This window comes from Nyctibius grandis, chromosome 33 (assembly GCF_013368605.1).
Source record: "Nyctibius grandis isolate bNycGra1 chromosome 33, bNycGra1.pri, whole genome shotgun sequence".
Classification (NCBI taxonomy): domain Eukaryota; kingdom Metazoa; phylum Chordata; class Aves; order Nyctibiiformes; family Nyctibiidae; genus Nyctibius; species Nyctibius grandis.
Window position 1 is genome coordinate 740,229 of NC_090690.1, and position 21,899 is coordinate 762,127.

The 21,899-nt window shown below is 50.6% G+C and overlaps 2 protein-coding genes across 2 annotated transcripts; both read right to left on the reverse strand.

Annotated features, from left to right (window-relative positions):
- Nucleotides 1–599: 599 nt before the first annotated feature.
- On the reverse strand, nucleotides 600–5,357 carry PLPBP (pyridoxal phosphate binding protein). Its single transcript, XM_068421432.1, has 8 exons — nucleotides 5,262–5,357; nucleotides 4,747–4,854; nucleotides 4,501–4,536; nucleotides 3,835–3,910; nucleotides 3,587–3,721; nucleotides 3,248–3,390; nucleotides 2,537–2,635; nucleotides 600–2,224 (listed from the first exon to the last, which is right to left on the reverse strand). The coding sequence occupies exons 1-8, from the start codon at nucleotides 5,355–5,357 to the stop codon at nucleotides 2,087–2,089; spliced, it is 831 nt and encodes a 276-aa protein (XP_068277533.1). The 3' UTR covers nucleotides 600–2,086.
- A 1,576-nt stretch (nucleotides 5,358–6,933) lies between these two features.
- On the reverse strand, nucleotides 6,934–19,103 carry ERLIN2 (ER lipid raft associated 2). Its single transcript, XM_068421384.1, has 11 exons — nucleotides 18,945–19,103; nucleotides 18,776–18,857; nucleotides 18,337–18,383; nucleotides 17,804–17,865; nucleotides 16,787–16,912; nucleotides 14,817–14,890; nucleotides 14,343–14,401; nucleotides 12,985–13,076; nucleotides 12,576–12,665; nucleotides 10,907–10,986; nucleotides 6,934–9,823 (listed from the first exon to the last, which is right to left on the reverse strand). Exons 1-11 carry the CDS (start codon nucleotides 19,049–19,051, stop codon nucleotides 9,614–9,616), a joined length of 1,029 nt encoding a protein of 342 aa, XP_068277485.1. The 5' UTR covers nucleotides 19,052–19,103; the 3' UTR covers nucleotides 6,934–9,613.
- Between the last annotated feature and the right edge of the window lie 2,796 nt (nucleotides 19,104–21,899).

Here is a 21,899-nt window from a genome sequence, read left to right on the forward strand (position 1 = left end):
GCTCCAGACAACATTTTACAAGCAGCAAACACACACTGCAGGGACACGGCAGAATCCGACCCAGACAGAACAGGCGTCCTGACTGTTCTGGGAAATAAACAAAAGGCTTTAAACGCTGTGAAATTTATGACCCCGAGGACCTGCGGTCAGTGCGCGGTGCTGAAATTCTGGAGAGAAAGAGATGGAAGAGGAAGGGCTGCACTTCAGCCCCCGATGGGAAATACAGCTATTTTTGAGGCTCGTTATCGATCCGAACCTGCCCGCGAGCAGCCGAGGAGCTGCTGTCCCTGCCTCGCGGAGCAGGAGCGCAGCCCCGGCCCTGGGGTGCAGTGCCATCCAGAGGGCTTCTCCAGAAACAGCTCACACCACCAGACAGCGCCCAGCTCCCCAGCTGGTTTGTTTTCCCTTCTGATCAAATGCTTCACTTTCTGTGCCAGCTATGCCTCAGCTGTCTTTCAAACCACCCTCCTCCCTCCATCCTGAGACCAGCAAGTCTCGCTCCACAGCAGCTCCGGGTTAGGACAGCTCAGGGCATCTATTCACAACGCTGGAACATAAAAATAACATCTTTAATAGCTTTATAGTTGGCACAGATGGTATTAAGATTCACCACTTTTTATTAATAGACTATGAACCAACACATGGCGCAGCGCCGAGGAGGGCAGCTCAGACTGCATGTTGCTTCTAAACCGTGTAGCTACGACAGGTTGGTGTGAGGTGACTCTTTTCATTTACATTCAGCATTTATAGTCAGAGAGTAAAACCCACAGCTAGATTTAACCACACACACACAGAGAAAAGCCTGGGAAGGATGTTTCTGCCGTCAACTGATGCGTCCTCCTCTCAGCAGCACACAAAAGCCCAAAAATGTAGTTGTAACACAGGTCACAAGAGAGACTTGTAGCTACCGTCGGCCAAATAGCAAGTGACACAGTGCAGGAGCTTCTGCTCACACCTGAATTAAACAGTTACTGCAGCGAAAGCGTCCCGTTTCCCTCTTCCAGGAGAAGCAAAGGCTAGACCAGCGCTTAAGATATTAAGACACAGCCTAGAAGCTCTGTCAGTGGCAACAGTTTTTTTTCATGAACCTAGAACACAGTGGAACAATAATACTTCACTGCCCAAAGTGTTTTCCCCGCAGGGCCTCTAGCAAACCTCACTGCTGCCCCATGAGACACGTACGATCCTCATACAGATGTAGACAGGATGGTGGAGGCACCAAACGGCCACAGGACTTGCCTTGGAAAGCAACAGCACGCTGATGGGAGACCAAGGACCTTGCAGAAAAGCCCCACTCTGACCAAAAAGAACTTCCAGCGTCAAGAACGACTACGCAGAATGAAAATAGCTCCCAGCAACGCTTCAGCAGAGGGGAAGGCTGAAAGCATCCCAGATGTGAGCAGACAGGCAACCAATGGGAAACGTTAGCAGTGTCAGCCCAAGGAGAACAAACACGAACTTCAGCCAAAAAGACACTCCCACACTTGCGATCTGCATCCAGAACATGATGCCACGAACTCACACTGGCGACTGCGCCCCTCATCCATCCTCGTGTGCTTGTTGTTCGTCCTGTCTGAACAGATGCAGTCTCTCCCGTGCCACAGCGTGTCTCCATCAGCTTCGACGTAAGCATCCCTCAGCAGCGACCACGTGCAAAATTTCTATTTGGGGAAACACTTAGAGGTGTCTGGCAAGATTATAACTTGTTTAATGAAGAATTTAGTCTTCAGTGAAAACATAATCACCAACACTACTGCAGACACAGCTTGCTCGTTAGCAGCTCCGTCCTGACAATGTTTAGTTTGTTCAACCGAGTTAGCAAACAGTCACTGACCCTGAAGGAGCCAAGATACTACAGTCACTTCCAACCATAAATTTTCTTATCATTTATTGGTTATAAAAATTTCCAGTTTCTATGGGTACTCTATAATCACAATAAGTTACGAGGCAGTTCTGGCCTCTGTTCTGTTAGGAGGAATTCCCTCTCACAGTCACGATCGGGTGCTGACACGGAGGGAGGTAAGAATGCATAGAGAGGTCTCCCATCAGCTGTCCTCTGTCGAGGCCACTTTTTTTTTTCCTCCATCTAATGACCCTGCGCTGTCAAGGTCTCCGTTTTGCCTTCAGCTTCAGCAGGGGCCTTGCCACTGTCTGCTTTGTTGGAATAATCTCGCTCTCCAAAAATAGTGCTTCCAATCCTGACGTTTGTGGATCCAACCTCTATCTACAAGGAGACAGAAAGGAGGAGTTGAGGGCAGGGCTGCCACCAACCTCGACACTCGCCGTGTCACAGAAGGACAGCTCCCCACGCCCTCGCCGTCCGCAGCCACAGCTAGGGTCTGCTTTGATCCCCAGAACTCTACCCCAGGAGCAGGAGAGCTGTTTTTCATGGAACAGCACCAGCAGCCTCTCCATCCAAGGGGAGGCCTAAGAGGCCCGTTTGGATGACGTCTGGGCTGGAATTTGGGGTTCCTACTGCTGGCGCTGCTATGTTTGGTTCCCAAGAGAAGAGGTGGCAGAAGGAAACCAGACTTACTGCGTGCTGGAAGTCTGTGGACATGCCCATGCTCAGCTCCACCTTCTCAATGGGGAGATTCAGCTTTTCACACACTTCCTGCCGTAAAGCCAGCAGCATCTAGAAGGGAGGAGGAAAGAAGAGAGGATCACACACTTGATAGCTGCACCAGCTCAGCCTCAGGGTTTCACAGATCACGATTTCTGCCTGTCTTTGAAGTCTCCTTTACACCTAACGTGCAATTCCCACACTTCCCACCGAAGCTTGCTCTGCAGCACCGTAACAGCGCCTGGAGATTTCCCGTTACAGGCTGCATTACGACAACACACGTACTCATGAGCCTGCACATCTCCTGAAGACATCCAGTCATCACACCAGCGTGACAGACAAGGAATGCAGACCCAGTTCCTCTGCCTGATGCAGCCCTATGCACACCATGCTCAAAGGTTGCCTGAAACCTCATCTGAACACAGGCCCGGAGCACCCAGGACAGTAACTGCTGCACAAGGTGCCCCTGTCAATATCCTGGGTACAGCTTCAGGGAATCAAACACATATGGGCACCTGGCCTCTGCAGGAGTGAGCCTGACACCTGCACTAATACTGACACTTCAGAGCTCTGCGCTACTCTGAACAAGGTGTTTCTATTGACAATCTACAGCCTGAACACATACTGGTTTGGCTGGGACAGACAGACTGTAACAGGAGGCCATTTTCTTCTAGAAAATCTTACCTGGAAGTCAGGATTTGGCCCCTTACTAAGGTCATGCCCGATGCTGCCAATCGTCATCAGCCCCACAAATTCCAGGCTTGGACACTTGTTGATGACGTGCTCCACAGCAGCCGTGGTGTCCCCAGGAGGAAGGCCATGCTTACCTACCAAGAAACAGGGAGATTTGTGCCAAGCTCTGCCAGAAACCTCCCCTCCCTGCAGCCAGGCAGAAGATAATAGATGAGCAAGTTTCATCCCAGCTTAGAGAAATGCTTTAAGAGCACAAACTAACCCATCCCATTGAGGTTGTTTGTCAAGCCAGCAGGACAAAGCTGCGTATCATCAGAAAAAGCCACTTACTGTCTTCTCCACTCGTGTTAACTTGCACCATGACCTTCAGCCTCTGAGATGACCCTTTTTTCTGCCATGAGCTGTTGACTCTGTCTGCCAGTTTCACTGAATCCACTGTTTCCAACATGAACAGGTTAGGGACAGCTGGGGAGAAAACACAGGCAGTGGTGAGCTAACACACACGAGGTTGTTCTTATTTGAACATTGGAAGACTGTTGCCCACAAGGTCACTGCACACAAAATTAAATAGAGTTTACCGATCAGCTTGTTGACGTTATTTTTCTGCAGGTGGCCAATAAAATGCCACTTAATCTCCGGACAAGACGACAGAATCTGAAAGCAGAGAGGAGCAATTAGGTTTGAACGACAGTTCCCTCTCCCCCCACACAGTACTTGAGTCTTAGTTTGCCCACAAACAAAATATCAAGCAGCTGATCATCTTCTTTTGTTTACCCTGAAAGACACAGCTCTGGCAGTGCTTGTGCTGTGTACTGAGATTGCTCCACAGTCTGGAGAGGAACTGTGGCTGCAGAGCTTTACAAGGTGAATGGGGAAGGCAAAGCTCTTTTGTAACTGAACAATCATAAAATGATGTGTTTTCCCCAAACTGAGTGTTACTCTTTTTTTTTTAAAGGAGGACTGTGCATCTCCTACAGCAGAAGGCACAAAAAGGTAAAGCACTGTTCATGCAAATACTTGATGACTAAGGCACAAGTATTCACAGAATGCTCTGCAGCCAGCAAGGCAAGGAGGGGGAAGGGGCAGAGGCAAAGAGCTACGAATAACCCCACCGTTCATCTGAAAAGACAAGGATCAAATGGCCTCCACCACCAATTCCCTAACACAATCCAAGCCGTTTGCTGAACAGCTCTCTGGACACAGCTATACAAGGAGACAGAATATATACGGAACTGCGTACTTACTCTGGAGTCTGATGCCTTTTCTAGCAGCTCTTGAACCTAGGAGAATTCAAGACAATCTCTCGTTAAAACCACACCAGACGCGCCTGCACTGTAAGAACGGTCTCTGTGGAACGGGTGGTCCTGGGACCAACGTGTGCCTCACAAACACAAGGCCAGGGCCTGATGCTACGACGGAGCCCAGCTCCCCGTACGCAGGGCCACGGTCCCTGGGCTGCCCACCGCCTGCCCTCGGCCCGGCCAACTCACGTAGTTCTCCCCGAAGCTGCGCTGCCCGTGGCTGTACGCATCGATCACCATCTCTGCCGGCTTCGTCTTGCTGACGGCCACCAGCCGCGGCTGCACGGCCGGGAGTCCCTGCAGAGGCACCCGAGGGTGAGGGGGACGCCCGGGGGAGGCTCCAACCTACCCCACACTCTCCCCTGCGTCCCGCAGCGCCCAGCCAGGCCCCCCAGCCCCAGCTCAGGTCACCCCACAGCCTGGGGCTGCCATGGGAGGGGTCCGGGGGCCTCCCCGGTGATGGGGGGCCTGTCCCTACGTAGGGTGGTGGGCCTGGCTCTAGCAGGGGGGAGGCCTATCGCTAAGGGCGATGACCGGGTCCTGTCTGCTTCGCTGGAGGGAGCAGACAGCGGCCTCCGGGCGGGCCCGGCCCTGCGGCGATAGGCGCTGTCCCCATGGTGACGGAGGGCCTGCCGCCATGGCGAGCGGGCCTACCCCGGCGGGGTACGGGCTCCCCCGCGCCCCCGGCCCCCTCCGCCCCTCACCTGCGGCCTCCGCGCTGCCGCCTGCTGCACCCGCTCGGTGACGGCCCGCAGCGCCGGGCCCAGCCCGTCCCCGCCGGCCATGCCCGCTCTCCACATCCCCCGCCCGCCCCGCCGCCTTCCGCCACACCCGCGCGCGCAGCCGCTCCCGCCGCCCCGTGGCCAATGGCATCGCTCCGCCGCGCACCGCCGGCCAATGGCATCGCTCCGCCGCGCACCGCCGGCCAATGGCCAGCGGCGGGGCGGGGCCCAGGCCGCCGGCGCCATCTTGGGAAGGTCGGCGGCCCTCCCCTCCCCTCCCCTCCCCTCAGCCTGTCACGGATTTTGGCCAAAATTGGTGACAACTCCAGGCACCCACCCGTGTCGCGGGCAACGGGACACACTCACTGCCCCTCTCCCGCCCACCGCTGCCCAAACCCACGTACCTGTCCATGCGATGGCTGTGATGGAGGTGCAGGCCCGATGTCACTCCGAGGGGCTGCGAGGAGAGCTGGGGGTCCCGGCTGCAACGAGCAAGAGCGGCATCAGCACCTCGTAACGCTGCCCCGGCACCCCACCGGCACCCCGGCCTCCCCTCGGCGCAGGCGAGCAGGGAGAAGAGGAGGTTTCTACCAGCTGCAGCTTTGGAGAGGTCTGGGCCAGAGCCTTCGCTGGGCTGTGAGGAAGGCGTCTGCAGAAACCCTCGGCCCTCACGCCTGGAAAGAAAACCTGGCAGCCGGCAGCCTGGTTTGTTCAGCGGGCAAGTGCTGCCCATCAGAGCGCTGCTGTAGAACTAATTTTGACCCGCATACCTTGCGTACTCCAAGAAAAACACACTCCCAAACCAAGAAAACCTACAACCCACCCCCCAAAAAATCCATGTTCTTCCCACCTTCGTGAAGAGCAGTTCCCCTGCAGTGCCAGGTTCAACTATTACAGAAAAAAACTTCACAAACCCAGGGCAGGCGACACCACTGGTTCTGCATGCCCTGTGTGTGCTGCGAAGGCAGGGACGGGCAGTGGGGAGCCCCTGGAGCGCAGCCACAAAGCACCGCAGCCGCCCGTGGCACCACAGAGCTGGAGAGGCCACGGGCGCGGGAGGCCCGGCGCTGCCGACAATGCCAGCCTTTATCGCGGCAAGTGAGACGGAAAGAAGGGGAAACTGCCAGCTGGAACCCATTAACTAAAATATTTGCCTTAATGTGCAGAACTTACTCTCCCTCCCCATATTCTGAGCAATGACAGTATTTACACAGCTGTTTAAAAACACCCAGAAGGTTCCTGCCCTTTGTCTGGTAAAACATGACAATGATTTTCTGCAAACTTTACCAAATCCTCAACATTTGCCATTGAAGTCTTGTTACCGTATTGTTCACCACTCCGGTTAGCAAAGTGGGGCTGAAAGACGCTTGCGGCATTCCTCGGCTGGCTGCTGAGCCGACACGGACACTTCTACCCCTCTTCTTCTGCCAGAGCTCTGCTTTCCTCTCTCCTGCTCACTGGAAAGGGAGAACTGGCACCGCGCAGCAGCACAGGCGTGTGTCTGCCAGCACAGCACCGACCCGCAGCACCCCACAGCTCCACGCTCTCCCTCTGGAGCAGCGGCAGCCTTGATGCCACCCCTGGTAAATCATCCCCTGCAAATAGATCTACACATTGTGTTAAAGGTTATCCATGGAAAAAAAAAAGACTGGTATTAAAATTGAAGGCCATTTTATTGTCATAGCAAATACCAAAATAAAAAGGCTTTTAATTCAATATATAAGAAGATCAAAGACTGTACTGGTAGAGCATTACCATGCTGCCAGCAATTCTCAGGTATCAGCAGCGCCACAAACCTGTATTTTTTTTGTTATACAGAGTGGCTTTAAAATTCAGATCTTCAAGATTTCAGATTATGGAAATTAGGACAAAATGTCAATTAAAGAGAGAGATGAAATAAGGACTTACATGTAGTGACAGATCTAGTCTGGAAAATTAAGGAAATTACAAATATCATGAAGAAACCTGAATGAAAACGCAACAATGGATTTTGGCTTGTGAAGACTGGTAAGATTTCAACTTTGTTTTTGCTTTTTTTACTCTTATTACAATTTAACTGAATTACAAGAATACTTTAGCAGTAATGTTTTCAATTTAAAAAATCATTAAGACCTATTTATTCCAAACTATTGTCTTACCATGAAGCCATACAAAAGCATACTTTATAATACCACTTTGGCTTATTTGGGTCTTTTTATTAGTGAAAAATACTCACATAAAAAGTAGGTTTTAGTCACTACTGGAAATTCTCTAACATGAATGTAGAACATTCCCAAATGAGATCGTCCTCAAAGGTTTAAGTACTATTACCTCATTCCTAAATTTCTGCTATTCCCTGTTCATAATCTTCCTGGAGAGACCTATTTATAGAGTCAGTAATGTTACAGCCTACCTATTGATGCAATTTTTTGGCTGCTGTGTTGTCTAATGTAGTACACAGGTCTGGAGATGGAGCTTCCCTTAGCTCGTGTTTTCCAACAAATACAAAAGACACGTAGGAGATGCGACTTTTCTCCAGCAGAAACTGATGCTTATCTTTTATTTTGCATTTTCAAGTCTCAACAGTCACTCTCCTAACTGAAGTAAAAAATACTGGTACCAGCAGCTGAAATTCATCAGATTTCTATCTTAGTGTGATCGCCTTATTAAAAAGACTAATGCATATTTAAAATACTGAAGAGTGAAACCAAGTGGAGTAGGTAGCAAGCTTTTGGGGCACAAGATTGTAAATTCAATAGGCTGGTCTCTGACAACTAAATTAGCACTTACACTTGCATCATCTCACATTAGTACGTTGGCCACAAATTATAACAGCAATTAATAAACAGACTCTCCTGCCAAGTGGCAGATGGATTAGGGAGTGAAAAAAAAATGTTCTCTCTAGGCCTGAACTTTTGTCTTTAACACCCCCTCAAGTTTTGCATGTGTGTAAAACAAAACCCTATTATCTCTTTGCATCTGGTATGTGAAGAATTAACCGGTTTTCTGAAGTGAAAGGTACGTTATACAGCACTGTTCTGAGCGAAAAAGGGAATTTATCTTTGGACAGCCCAGAGGTTCTTTTCGTTGCCCTGTGACTTTTCAGTCTGGTTTTGTGTCCTTTGCTACTAGGAAATCTTCCTTTTACAAGGTCTGTTCAGAAAAAAAACCCAAAGCCAACAGTAACTTGGTTCCATTCATTTCAGTTTACCTGAATGTCTCTTTCTAGTAAGACACTGTAAACACTGAAATCCAGTCGGTCTTGCAGAGGCAGATAACGTACGGTGATGACCACGGGACTAGTCATGCAAGCAGTTACAAGGCTTTTTGCAAAATCAGGGTCCCTGAGACAAAAATTCTTTTCTCCCTAGTTTTTTTAACTACGATGACTGTGACAAGTGCCATGCTTGCAGGCTGGTTTCACTGAAAATCAAGCCAAATTCTCCACTGGCAGGACACTGCCTCCCTCAGCACGCCTGCACCCCTCACCTCGCAGCTGAACTGCTGGCGAAAGCCTCGAAACACAGACTCCCCTTTGCCGCCCTCAAATACAACAAATGGAAAACAAACCAGTGTTGACATGCAGAAAATGAACAGTTTGGGCCACTACCTGCGTGACACATGGCCTAAGGCTTAGATCCCCCCACGGTAACTGGGTAACCTGCAGGATTTCAGCTGAACTCCTGTAACTCGCTGTGCAGGTGGGCTCAACTGCCCTACCAAGGCAAAACACATCGGATCAGACCTCAGCAAAAGGTGGTTTTGTGCATTTGCTAACAGCCAGCCCTCAGGATGGGCCTGGAGCACACACACAGGCTGTTAGATCATCCCGGCGCCCCACGCAACGGGCAGGGAACTGCCGTTTGGACAAGGCCTGCAAGCAGACACGCGTAGTGTACAAAAGTCTAGCACCTTTTTTAAAAAGGGATTTGAAATAAAGTACTCAAAATCTCCAACAAGAACAAAACCAAACCAAGTTGCAGCAGCAATTCCTCTCCCTCCAAAACCTCAAAATTTCTCTCCTTCCAACTGCTACAAACCACCTCAATTGAAAATGAAGTATCCATCTAAGCTGGCTGCAGAACAGACAGTCTAGCTAGCCTCTCCAGAGTAATTTGATCTAAATGTCCAAGAGCAGGGAGAGGCGCATCTAAAGGACATACCTGGAGCTGGCTGCTTAGAAGTCATCAGAAAAAACACCCCATAAATACCAAAGTCTTCGTGCCTAATTGTCATAAAAAAGATTGAAAGGATTAAGTCTGATTCATCTCTTTCAGTACAGGAAAGGGGGAAAACAAAAAGGAACTTCCCAGTTCATGTTTCTTTTGATATAAAACTAATAGAAATTTTTCTTTTCAGTTGATGTTATGAAGTAGTTTTGTGCCCTCACTGGTTCCTGCCCCATCCTCTTCTTGGATTCCTTCTGCCAGTCCCTCTGCAAGTTTGGTCTGGCTTCCCGCATAGTCCATGAACATGTTGGGAATATCTTTGCCAAAATATATCTTGCTGTTTGCTGCAATAGCCTTGTACTTCATCAGCTGCAAGTACTCAGGAGTTAACTTCAGCTGCACAAAAAGAAAACGGATCACCAACAGCTCAGAGTCAGTCAAAAGCTAATTTCTGTCATGAGCACACAAGGAATCTACTTTTCCACAACACTAGCGGGCACGCTCATCCTCTCTTCAGCGGAAAAGATGGAGTGCCCAGAAGAAGGCTCTCTTTCAGTGTGTCTGAGTGAAGCTCTAAATCCCAGTGACTAAAGGGCAAAATGAGAAAGTGATGGAAGCAGCTGGGGAAACGTTCAATCCAAATGTACCAGAGATGGGGATGCTCAAAAGCACATAACTCACTGACGGCCCTTGCAATGCACGCTACTGGCAAGAAAAATCCCACTGGCTTTTTTCCAGAGAGTAGACTGACGAGTCCGTTTCGCAGAGCAGAGCTCATTCGTTCAGGATAATGACATTATAACAGAGAGGATAGAATAACTGGGACAGAACTTGTGCACAAACATCCCAGACCTCCGTCCATTCTCACTGACCCTTACCAAACAGAAAGTCTTCCTGCTGGGATGTCCTGGGAACTCGCTGTAGGCAAGGACAAGCCTGGCAGTTCTAGCCATAGGATTTCTCTGTTTGTAGGTTTTTTTGTCTTTCTCTTTTGCAGGACCAAGGCTTTGCCAGGCTAGTTAGTTTGGTGTTTTAAGATCAGCTCCATTTGTTCTTTATTTACTCTAAGCCTGCCTGTCACTGCAGAGATCTCCCTGCTTCCTCGCCTGCCAGCTTGCAGATTGGAATGAATCGACATTTCCAATTACAAGAGCGTGAAAGGGCAACACAGAGTGGTATTTATCTACAGAGGGAGCATGGCCCCGTTAGCACCTAGCAGAGCTGTCTCCAGAGACGACCAGGTATTTCATGTATCCTGACATAAATCTATCTGTCCAGAGAAGAATATCAATTTGCAAATAAGGATCTAATTGTTCAGTCTCAATGAAAACCTTTTCTAGAGGAGATGGCTTTGCTTTTTGACTTAAACAATGAAACACAAGCTAACAATAAACACAGACTCCTCTTTTGCTGAGTATTTCTATAGAGCCTAACGTAAGGAGCCCTGCTGCGAGGCACAGCGTCAGGAAATGACAATACCTTGTTCGCCTCGGCTACTTTCATAGCAGTGTAGCATTCAGCATCAGCTCTTGCCTTCTGTCTTGCAAGAAATGCAGCATCTGGAAGAAAACACATGCTCTCATATTCAGATTTTTATTTCCAGCCATGTTAGCACCATTTGCAGCTGGAAACTTTTTAAAGTGGCCAGTACCACATCTAAACTGCATGGGATACAACAAGGGGAAGAGGGAACAAAACGTGAAACCCAGAAATTGGATCTCTGTTTACATCTAAAACGCTGCAGGATGATAGCATCAAATAAGTAAATTGCATCTGCAGCTGAAGACCTCAAAGCATTTTATAAACATAAGGTTTTTATTACTACCCCTGTCACGCGGGCCGAGAACACTCTTTCTTCTCTAGCCAGCCACTAACTCTCATGCTGAAAACGCAGCAACTGTTCCACTGCAAAAGCGGTATTTACCCACGACGTTTGCACAGGACTCCAAGAACAGCACAGCAGACCGCTCTACAGATGAAGTCTGTGACTGTGAAAGCAATTCCCCAGATGGGATTTTGTCTGGGATACTGAGGTTAAGATTCTGGCACGTAGAGGCAAGCGATTTTAACCTTTACAGGCTCTGCCCCTTGGACAGATGCTGGAGAGCTGTTTCTCTGCAATATCAACAATTGCGTAAAGGGTCTAATCCCGCAGGATGCTGAAATTCCCCACTCCTAGCAAAGGCATTTAAGGAAGGAAACACTTCCCTTCTCTGTCTGGCACTCCTTTTTTCCTTCTGACTTTTTATCTATCCAGTGATAATGATCAGGCCATCATGTCAAGGCTAAAACGAGTTTAAGTTGACATTCCTTCTATGACAGGGAGCCACACGACTGTAACACACACCAGTCGGGATCCGAGAGCTGCACAGCTGGATAAACCGTTTGTTTACCTACACTAGCAGGGAGTCCTGTGAGCTGCTCCACTTAAAAAATCATGTCAGCAATTGGATGGTTTGGCCTGAGACTTCCTCTCTTTTGGCTAAAAAGAGCGGTCCCAGGCAGAGACACTAGAAAGAATGAGGGAGACGGGAATCCTCTGCCAGCACAGAGCTGAACTGAAGGCCTGACACCCAGTGACACACATTTATAAGAAATAAAAAACATTGTATTTCTGCGAAGAGCTTCTTAATGAGAAGCTGTTGATCTGTAAAACTCTTAATTGGCTCTTCAGTGGCCTTCTGCAAAGCTTGACAGGGCCTATAATGAACGTCACTGAAAATAAGGCCTTGCCACTCTGAGCTGGAAATGCCGTTCCCTTTTCACATCCTGGAATTTGCTTGACAAAGCATTGCATCAGATGGGGGGGGACATCTTAACAGTACAACCTCCTAGAAAGATCACCTTGAGAAAGGAGCACAGTCTGCAAAGTAACATTCCTATTCCTGCCTCTGGTCAATCTTAGTTCCTAAAAGTAGTTAGGTGCAAAACTAAAGGAGGAGGAAACATCAAAAATGCAAACTAAACAGAGAGATCACAGATTTATTGGTCAGACCAGTAACTTCACCCCTGTGAACGTCAGCTTGGATTGAAGAACACAGTCAATACACACACCTCAAGAACTACTTAACTCCACGGTGAACTGCCTCAGCATCTTTAGATAAAATTCACCACAGATCATTTACTTATTGGAAAGCTCACAACTCACCTTCAATCTCTGAAATTCGCTTCTCCGTTTCCTTCTCCATCACTTTCTGTCCATAAGTTATTTCGGCAACTTGTGCGATTTTTTCTGCCTCTGAAATGAAAGAGAACACATCCGCATTGATGTCATGCAGTCTTCCTCATGCCAGAGGCAACTTCAGCCATGAAACTCCTCACCACCCGCTTCTAGTGGAAATAGTGAGAAGAATTTTCGATGTCTGTAGGCACAGCTGGAACCCACCTGAAAAACCCTTGAGTTTCTCTCAAAGAGTTTCAGATCAGCAGCAAACAGATGCAGCAGAGAGATCGCCCAACAGTGAACCAGGTGCATCCCTCCCCAGGGTCTGGGTTCTTTTTGCTGTCTACCCCACCACGCACCCCGACAGTTACTGCCTTCAAGCAGATATACAGACCAATGAGGGCTTTCTTCCTTTCTGTCTCCGCTTCCTTCTCCACCACCTTCTGCTTCTGTGCTGCAATCAGCAGCTTTGTCTTCTCACTCTCCCTGGTGAGCCAGAAGAAGCCAGTTACAAAATGTGAGCGTACTGAAGCGGTGTGGCCTCCACATCTCCAGGACAAGCTGGTGGCTCAGCCCTCCTTCAAGCACATGTTTAGGGCAGGCAGCAATCGGGAAAGTGAGGGCATGGACCTGCACACACAGCTTTTTTTCTAAACCAAAGCATCTTTTCCCCCTCTCAACATCAGGAAGACTTTTCAGTCAAGGCAGTGTGAAACTTCCTGCTACTCTCTGCAGGCTGCCATCATGCCTTCTACAAGAAGCAGGTCACAGACCATACACATCTGTCAGTTTTCTGGGCTGCTGTTAATGAGGAAATTATTTAAACAAAGTAAGAAATGAAAATCCTGTAAAAGCCTTGCCCTCACAGACAGTTCTTCTTCTTCATTTGGAAGTTTACAGCTTTGAAATCAGTCTTCATTCAATCAAATGGCTCTGTGCATTTCACATGCCAAAGCCTTTTCTATCTTACTCTTTTGTACATACACTAGTAAGTTTCAAAAGTGTGTATATAAATAAAATACTCTGCTCCCAATGAGGGAAGAGAGATTGGAGGCAAGAACAATGTACATATCTTGCTGTATTTATGGCAACAGATAACAGGCTGATTTGGGATTCTGCCTATCATGACCATACTGCACATGACTTACCACGACACCAAAAGGTCACGTGAAATGCTGGGGAAGCAAAATGGATGAGCGGGATCTTATTCTGGCCTACACAGACTCTGCTGGCAGCGTGCTCAGAGAACATAAGCATTTTGGAATGATCAAGTGCAGGAGAAGGCAGCTGGCTCAGAGCACTGAAAAGGGATCAGTATGTCAAGTGCTATTAAAGAAAGTTATTTCAAAGCTTTGCAAGTCTTCAGCCTGTTGAATCAACAGTTTCTCCATCCTAGTCAAACAACAGGATTAGTGGTGGAATCCATCCACCTGCCACTCTCTCACACGCTCCAGGAGGCCTCTTTGTATCAGGGCCAGTGTCAAGAGGAAGGAGCCCCACGGCAAATAACTTCTGTGCTCAAGTGTTCAAAACGGAGAAATACCTTCTAACTCAGCAGTGACCTGCCAGCCACTCACAGTGACAGACACGTGCTCATCTGGAGCAGCCTCCCCAGACCCTTTCTGAATGGCAGCACGAGGCTGAGAGCAGGCCTGACTGAGGGCACTCTGATCACTGCATGCTGTGAAAACACATTAATCTGGATGACCGATTCCTTTTGGTAACACAAAGGTGCAAGACTCAGGCACTTACATGAGCTCATAATTCCTCCGGATTGTTTCGGGGATGTTTGGCTTTGTAACTCGAACTGCCTGGAAAGAGAGACCGCAGAAAACACAGGCAAGCAGCCAACAATCAAAAGCCAAATGGCCCCGAGGCTGCAGAGGATGGGGGAGCTAACGCTTAGGGCACGCTCTGCCACACGAAGCTTTCACAGGCTGCAGAAATTGTGACCAAACTCCACAGAGCAAACACAGGACTGAATAATCTCCTGACATGACAGGAGATTATAACCTGGGTAAACCAGCACCCAGAATAACACCAGAAGAAACCCAACACATCAAAGCTAAGAGGGGATGGGAAGGATACTGTTCTCATTCCTCAAGTTAAACAAAGACTGTACTATAAAGCAATTTTCCAAAAAAGTTTCACAGCTTCCTATTTCCTTTTAGCCCTTAGCTGCCTTATGATCTGCACCTTGGACACCCAAAGTGGAATCCTGATTACCTGTATAATTAATCCAGGGGCCATTGTTGTTAGGTCTTGCTGCAAGGCCAGTTTAAGGTTTTCATCAATCTGATCTGATTGGGGGAAGAAGGAAAAGCAGTTAAAAACCCCACAAGGCAGCTTGCTGTCAACACACACAGAATTAGCTGGAACGGCTCAGATTTCTTATTCCTGGAAAGTAAGCACAAAAGTTTGATGTAGAAGTGCTGGGCTGAGGAAAACCATCTCGGACCCCAGTGCAGGTTCCCATCTCTCTCAGCATGTCAAGCAGCATTGACCATCACCAAACACTTGGGACAGACGACAGGAACATGGCAGGCATAAAATGAAACTCCTTCCAGTTCCCCAGAACCTGCAGTTTGGAATCTTTCCAAGCCAGAAGTAGCATCTTTATGATAAAGAATCTGTGCTCTAACCCACTTCCCAATTGATATCTTCCCAACTAGATCCTGAAGTAATGTGGTCCAGCTAAATCGTGAGTGATCAGGAAATGCATCTGTGCCAGCAGGAGACAAAGAAATGGAAAGGCAGAAACGTGAAATGGCCACATTAGTTATTTTAATAGGCTGCAAAAAAAATCATTGGTAAGGTCTGTTTGGCTCAATGGATAAGTTAACTCCAGCACAGCTAAGAAATCTCGAAAGGAAATAGAAACCAAAACCCTGCTTCAATGAAAAGCTCTAAGGATAGAGGTGTTTCCAGTTGGGGCCTGCTGAGGAGTGCAAAGGGAAAATAAAAATGTAATGGCCTTGAAAGTGATCACATCGCACTCCTGGATTATTTGCTTTGGTCCCAGTTCTGCTATCTGAACTCACGCTCCCAGCGAGGTTCAGCCAGGAGTGCAGGAAACAGCTGTTATCAGTTCCCTGCACCTGCTCGCAGATGTGGGGCAGAGAATGACCTCGGGCTGCTTGAAACAGGCCGTGCCCCATTGCAGAACTCCCAAGCCAGGAAACATTCAGCTCAAACAAAGAGTTACACGGGGGTTTAGACAAGTTCCTTCTGTGCAAATCAGTGGCTTTGAGTCCATTTCAAGCAGTTGTCGTCAGCAGCTGCCGACATCTGGAGACTCCATCAGCAGAGAACCAGTATACCCGCCAGCAGCCCCATAAAGGAACTGGAGGGGAACCGATTCCTGGTTCTGCATCTCGTGCAGAGGCCTGTCAGGAAGCAGGAAGCCAGGCTTCTTGGAAAGCCCAGTCTGAACAGAGAGCAGGAGTTCGCCAACACCCCGTGTTCTTTTGGGCACAAATTCTGTCCATTTCTGGTCCAAAACCATTCACAGCAACACCCTGCCCGCAGCCAGCACTGCTACAGTGCTGGAAGGGATTTCTTGTCAGTCCGAAGCCATAAACAAAATACTCAGCACTGGCAGCAACTGGTCTATTCCTACCAAGAAGCTACAACTTTTTTTCAGTCTCTTGCAATGTTTTCTCCCAGCGGCCTGAAGCGAGGGAGGGAAGGTCAGCGGGCCCTTGCCAAGCCATCCTGTGTTCCAGCGCTCACTCGCAGTGCCTGGGCACTGCAGCCACGTGCATGACACCAAGCTAATCAAACCCACAGGCCAGCGAGTGCTCACTTACACTTTTTGTAACAGCAAAGAGCAGAAAACTGGCTTTTCCATCTGGACTAACAAACCCTGCGACTGATCAACAAGTCACATCTGCTAAACACACAGATAACACCGAGGAATTACCATTCCCTTCCCCAAAGCCCTCCGCTACTACTGGCAGGTTCGGATTTTTTTGTTACAACCCACTGAAGCTCTCAGCAGCAGAAGATAACAAGGAGTAAATGATGGTGGCCGGTTAACAAGCCTGATTCCAACCACAGTGGACACTGGATTAATAGGTAAAAAGCCCATCAGTTGGGGGAAGTGACTTCTGCAGCACCAGACCACGCAAATAACCACCAGAAACACCACTCAAAGAGCCATCAATCCAACAGCGAAAGGCGAGGGGGCAGCTCACCGAACAGCTCGATGTAGACCTCCTGCAGTGTGTGGACACTGCAGAACTGGTTCAGCTCGTGGTGGATCTTGTTGAAGATGAGAGCTTTGTCATAGTCAGCGGTATAGTTCTTCACTATGTCATATACTACAAAAGAAGAAGAGGAACCGGTGTTAGCAGCTGGGATGGAGGGACGGCTTGGGTTGGGCTGAGCACTTGCAGTGAAAACCTGATGGCTCAGTCACAGCAGCAAGAGTCACAGTGCTGATCTGAAATGAGGAATCTACCCACGAGAGAAGCCTGCACCACAACCAAATACTTTGTTCAGGGCAGTTCTATTTATTGCTAGTACTTTATAACACCCTAACCAACATTCTGTCACATGCTTTGTAAACAGAAGGACATCTACCTAACAACAGGCCTCTCTACACTACCTGCAAGTACGCACGGGTTGTGTCTGACTGCAGAATACAGAGCCTGTGTGCTCTATGCACAATGAGGGACGGGCATCCTGCAGCTGGCACAGAACAGAGGTCTCAAAGCAGGCCACCACCGAGCCAGGCAGTTATACCACACTTGTAACCAAGAGGATGTTAAAAAAAAAAGAATTTGGAAAAAAGGCTGCACGGGTCATTCTCCTCAGGCCTCAGAGCCAGGCTTCTGCTCACAGACACCCTGTCTCCCCACCTCTGCACACCTTGTTATCCAAATCATGAGTCCTTCACTGAAGCACAAAGCCCAGTGGGGCCACAATAACACAACAAAAGCGATGGACGGTGTTCAGGTATGAGCGAAGCAACTAGCAGCACAGAACAAAATGCACAAGAAATAACAAACACACAAGGTGTTTGGCAGAGCTGGTTTAAAGTCTCCGCCCAGGCAGCACGGGGCTTTACAAGGTACACAGGGGAACACCCACGCTGCGCCCCAGCTCCAAATCAAACACAGCCACGCACAACCTCTTCACCTCATCACAGCAGCAGGAGCACACACCGCTCTGGAGGGCAGGACCTGCAGGGTCACAGGGGAAGAACTCACCTGCACTCTGGATGAGGAAATTCACCACCTCAATTCTGTCAAAATAAATCATCACTCCGCCACTGCAAAAGGAATAAAAAGGAAAAAAAGAGAAATGAAGTTTGGTGGAGGCCGAGTGCTGTGCCTGCGCAGCTCCGAGAGGACACTCCCCTCTAGTGGGGACCCGGCCGTGCAGCACCGCCGCGGCCCTCGGGCAAAGCCCCAGCGCCCCGCGCCTCGCACCAGGCTCCTGGTTTCAATCTCACACGTCTCCAGAAATCAGATCGTGAAATGTGGGCCCAGGCTTGGAAGAGTCAGCGCGGACCCTGGGGACGGCCGCGCATAAACCACCCCGGCGGGGCTCATCGGCTGGGGCGGTGCTACAGAGCCGGCCACCGGCTTCAGCGGCGGGGCGGTGGGAAAGCCGGTCCGTGAAAACAAATCTACGCGTTTTAAAGCACGCTGGAGCAAGCGGTGGGGGAAAAAGGGAAAGGACCGAAAGGTTTCAGGCAAAAATGCAGGACTGGGGGGGGGGTAAGAGCTGAGCATCTCACCTGGTACCGCAAGGAACGTTTTTCACCTCGTCTGTCTGCAGCGTGGTCTGGAGAGAGGTTTAAGAAAAGAGGCTTAAGGACAGGATTTTCCCTGCACAAATCCGACCGGCTTATGAGCATATAAAACAGCCGCAGGTTTTTGCCCAAATCCCCCCTCGCCCCCCTCGGGGAAACCACGAACAGCGAGCGCCGAACCCCCGCGCCCGGTCCCCCGTGCAAAGCTCTGCGGGACAGTCCCGAGCGCCGTCTCTCCCCCGGTACCGGCCGCAGGCACACGCCGCCCCGACCCCCCCGTCCCCAGCCCCGGCGTTTACCCCCACGGCTCCGAACCCGCCACCCCGCGCCTCCGCCGAGCCGGGGGCGGCGGGGGACCCGCGGAGCCGACCCACTCCCGCGACGGCGCCCCGTTCCCGGCGGGCGAGCAGCGGCCCAGCAGCACCTGCACTGACTTGTAGGACGTGATGAAGGGCAGCATGAGGTGGAAGCCGGGCCCGCTGGTGGAGGTCAGCAACGCCCCGCCGCTGCGGAAGGAAGGAGGGAGAGGGCCGTGAGCGGCGGCCCGCTCAGGGCCCGGCCGGGCGCGGGGAGGGCCGCGGGGGCCGCCTTACCGGTAGTAGACGCCGATGTGCCCCTCCTCGATCTTGTGGATGGCGGAGAGGAAGGCGGCGGCGAGGAAGCTGAGGGAGAGCGCCGCGATGGCGCCCAGCTGGGCCATGCCCGGCCCTCGGCGGCGGCGGCGGCGGCTCTGCCCGCTCAGCCGCCCCGGCCCGGCGCCGCCCTGACGTCATCACAGCGCGACCGCCCCTTTCATAGCCGCTGCGCTCCGCCAGGGGGCGGTGGAGGCGCGGGAGCCCCGGGGCGGCGGGTTCGAGACCCGCCAGCGCCAGCGCCAGCGCCAGCGCCCATCGCCGCGCAGGTCTGGGGGGGCTGCGCAGCCCCGCACCCCCGAGACCCCTCTCTGAGCAGGGGAGGAGAGCAGGGGGGTGCTCCGCCCGCCCCCAAGGGAGCCTTGCGCCCGGGGAGGCACCTGCAGACTGTTCTCCCGTGCGCTGACCTCTGGCTTGCTCTGGCCCCCGGCTCCCCCGGCCCCCGCTCCCCGCCGCGGTGGAGCCCCCCCCGTTCCCCGTTTGGGCCTTGTTTGGGCAGACAGAGGGGCAATAACGGGAAAAGTGACAGTCCAGGCGAAAACATATTACATCTTCCACCTCTGTAACTGTTGAAGGGGACTTAAAAAACATGGGAGAGACGTATAAAATGTCAATAAAGGAGAATAATTCGATCTTTACACTTGATAGATCTCCGAGGGTTGTATATAACAAACCTGTCAGAAGGATTCAACGCCGTTTAGAAATAAGGAATGAAATATCCGTGATATTTGTCAATCCAAATTTTACAGCTCTTAAATAAGTGCAAAGGGGCGCCTGAGATGAAATACACCCTGTATTAGGGGTTTTTTTTTAAAACACTTGCCCAGATTTAAGGCCTTGATAAAATGTATTAAATCTTTAAAGGTTTTAATGAATCTAGTATGTGTTTCATAAATCAAGAACCTCTGCTCAGCCCCCTCTCAGTTTAATAAGGGTAAACTAGGAAATTGCTCTGAGCTGAAGAAAAATACATTCATATAATATTGAAAAGTAATAGATTTTTAAATGTGGGGTGTTCTGGCTCGCAGGCAAGGTTTTGCTTCATAACATTGGCGCTATATCATTACCCTGAATGGGAAACCAGCTGCGGCCACGCGTTTAACAGCATCAAGATGTGAACTAGCACAAAGGTAAATATTATTTGTAATAATCCCAAAAAAAGAAAAAAAAAAAAAGCCAAAAAAATCGTTACTTCTGGACGCAGAGCCAGGAACATTTGGTGGTGTCTGTGCCGCAGCTCTCTGGTTTTTAACAGCACGGGCTTTTTTATATGAACAAATGGTTTATTACACCCACTTCTCTCCGGCACTTGAAAACTTTTTCATCCCTGCCCCATTCCTCCCCACCCCGCTGCAGTGGAGCCCGTATAAAAATATCTCGCGGCTTTTACTGCAAAGTTAATTGAGACAAGTTGGAAGGTCTCCGAGCGCAGCCTGCCCGCTGCCTCTCCCCGGCCCCGCGGGCGACAGACCCGGGGCTGGCAGGCGGGCAGCCCCCCCGGGACGTGCCCGGGCTTGGCCACTGCTGGGGAGCGGGGAGGGTCCCCCCGCCTGGGGCACCGAACCCCCCGGGGCTGCTCCGCCGGGACTGGCGTAAAGCGCTGTGTAAAAGTCTGTCTAACCTCATTAGCTGTCACAAGTAACAATGCCGGGCTGGCAATAAAGGCAATTTCGAGCCTGTTGGCCATTAATCACCGCCTGACAGTTGTGAATAGGGGTGGAAAAACTCTGTCCCCACGGTTCCTGCTTCGGCATTTAAGGTTACCTCTGTGCGCAGCCGGAGCAGTGGGCTGGAAAGCTCTTGCTTTCCAGTCCTGTCTCCATCCCCATTCCCATCCCATCCCTGTCTCTATCCCCATTTCCATTCCATCCCATCCTCATCCCCTTCCCCATCCCAGTCCATCGGTGCTCCCAGCACCCTCGGGCACGGCCCCGCTCACCTCCCCGGGCTGGGCTGCTCCAGCACACCTGGGGAAGCTGCTCTAAAAGGCAAACCCAGTGCTTCGCTAACTGTGATACCTGATAACTACTTAATAAGATGTTTGTAAAGTCCTTTGAGGATGAAACGTGCTCCGGGAGTGCTTGGTGCTGCTGTAACTCACTGTGGCTCCGCCGGGGCTTTTACCTGGGAGCCGGGAGCTGCTCTGGGTGCGAGGGGCCCCTCACCCAGGTGCCAGTTGGCGTGGTGACCTGTTTGTTGGCCTGGGGAGCCCCAAAGTCGTCTGGTGGAACCTAAAATTGCCAGTAATTATTGCCGCTCCCACCAAAGCATGGCAGCAGCAGGGGACTGAATTTGCACAGGGTGGAATGTGCATGAAAAGTTGATTTTTTGTTTGGCTGGGGAGAAGAGAGAAAGCTGCTCCCTAGCTGAAACCTGAAGGAGCAGCCGAGCCCGGCAAGAGATATCTCTGGCAAGAGCCGGGGCTGCAGGTGCTGCAGTGGGGCCGAGGGGCTGCGGGGTGCTCAGCCGGGCCCCTGGCCACTCTGACACGGATCTGAAAGGGAAAGGCGGTGGGGAGAGGGACTGTGTGGGGGGAAATACTTAACAAATTAAGTCTATCGAACGTTATTTGCAGATTACGGTGCAGAATTGTGTTAAAGTATGTCCGGGCTCGTTACATGTCAGTGCTAACAATACAGCGCTTGGCAATCAAGGCAGTTCTGCGGCGTTGGCCATTAATCATCCTCTGACAGTCCTGAGCTGGAAAGGAGGAAACCGTTCACATGTGCTCGCTGCACCACTTCACCCTCGCTGCAATCGGGGCAGAAGTTTCCTTTGACTCCCTGCCCGCCCCAGCCCCGCCGGCGGGCGATAAGCGGAGGGTCCTGATTTCACGTCCCGGGCATTTCGAGGGGCGCTGGGGGCACACGGAGAACAGGGTTTGCATTGCTGCCATCGCCACGACGCGTCTCATGG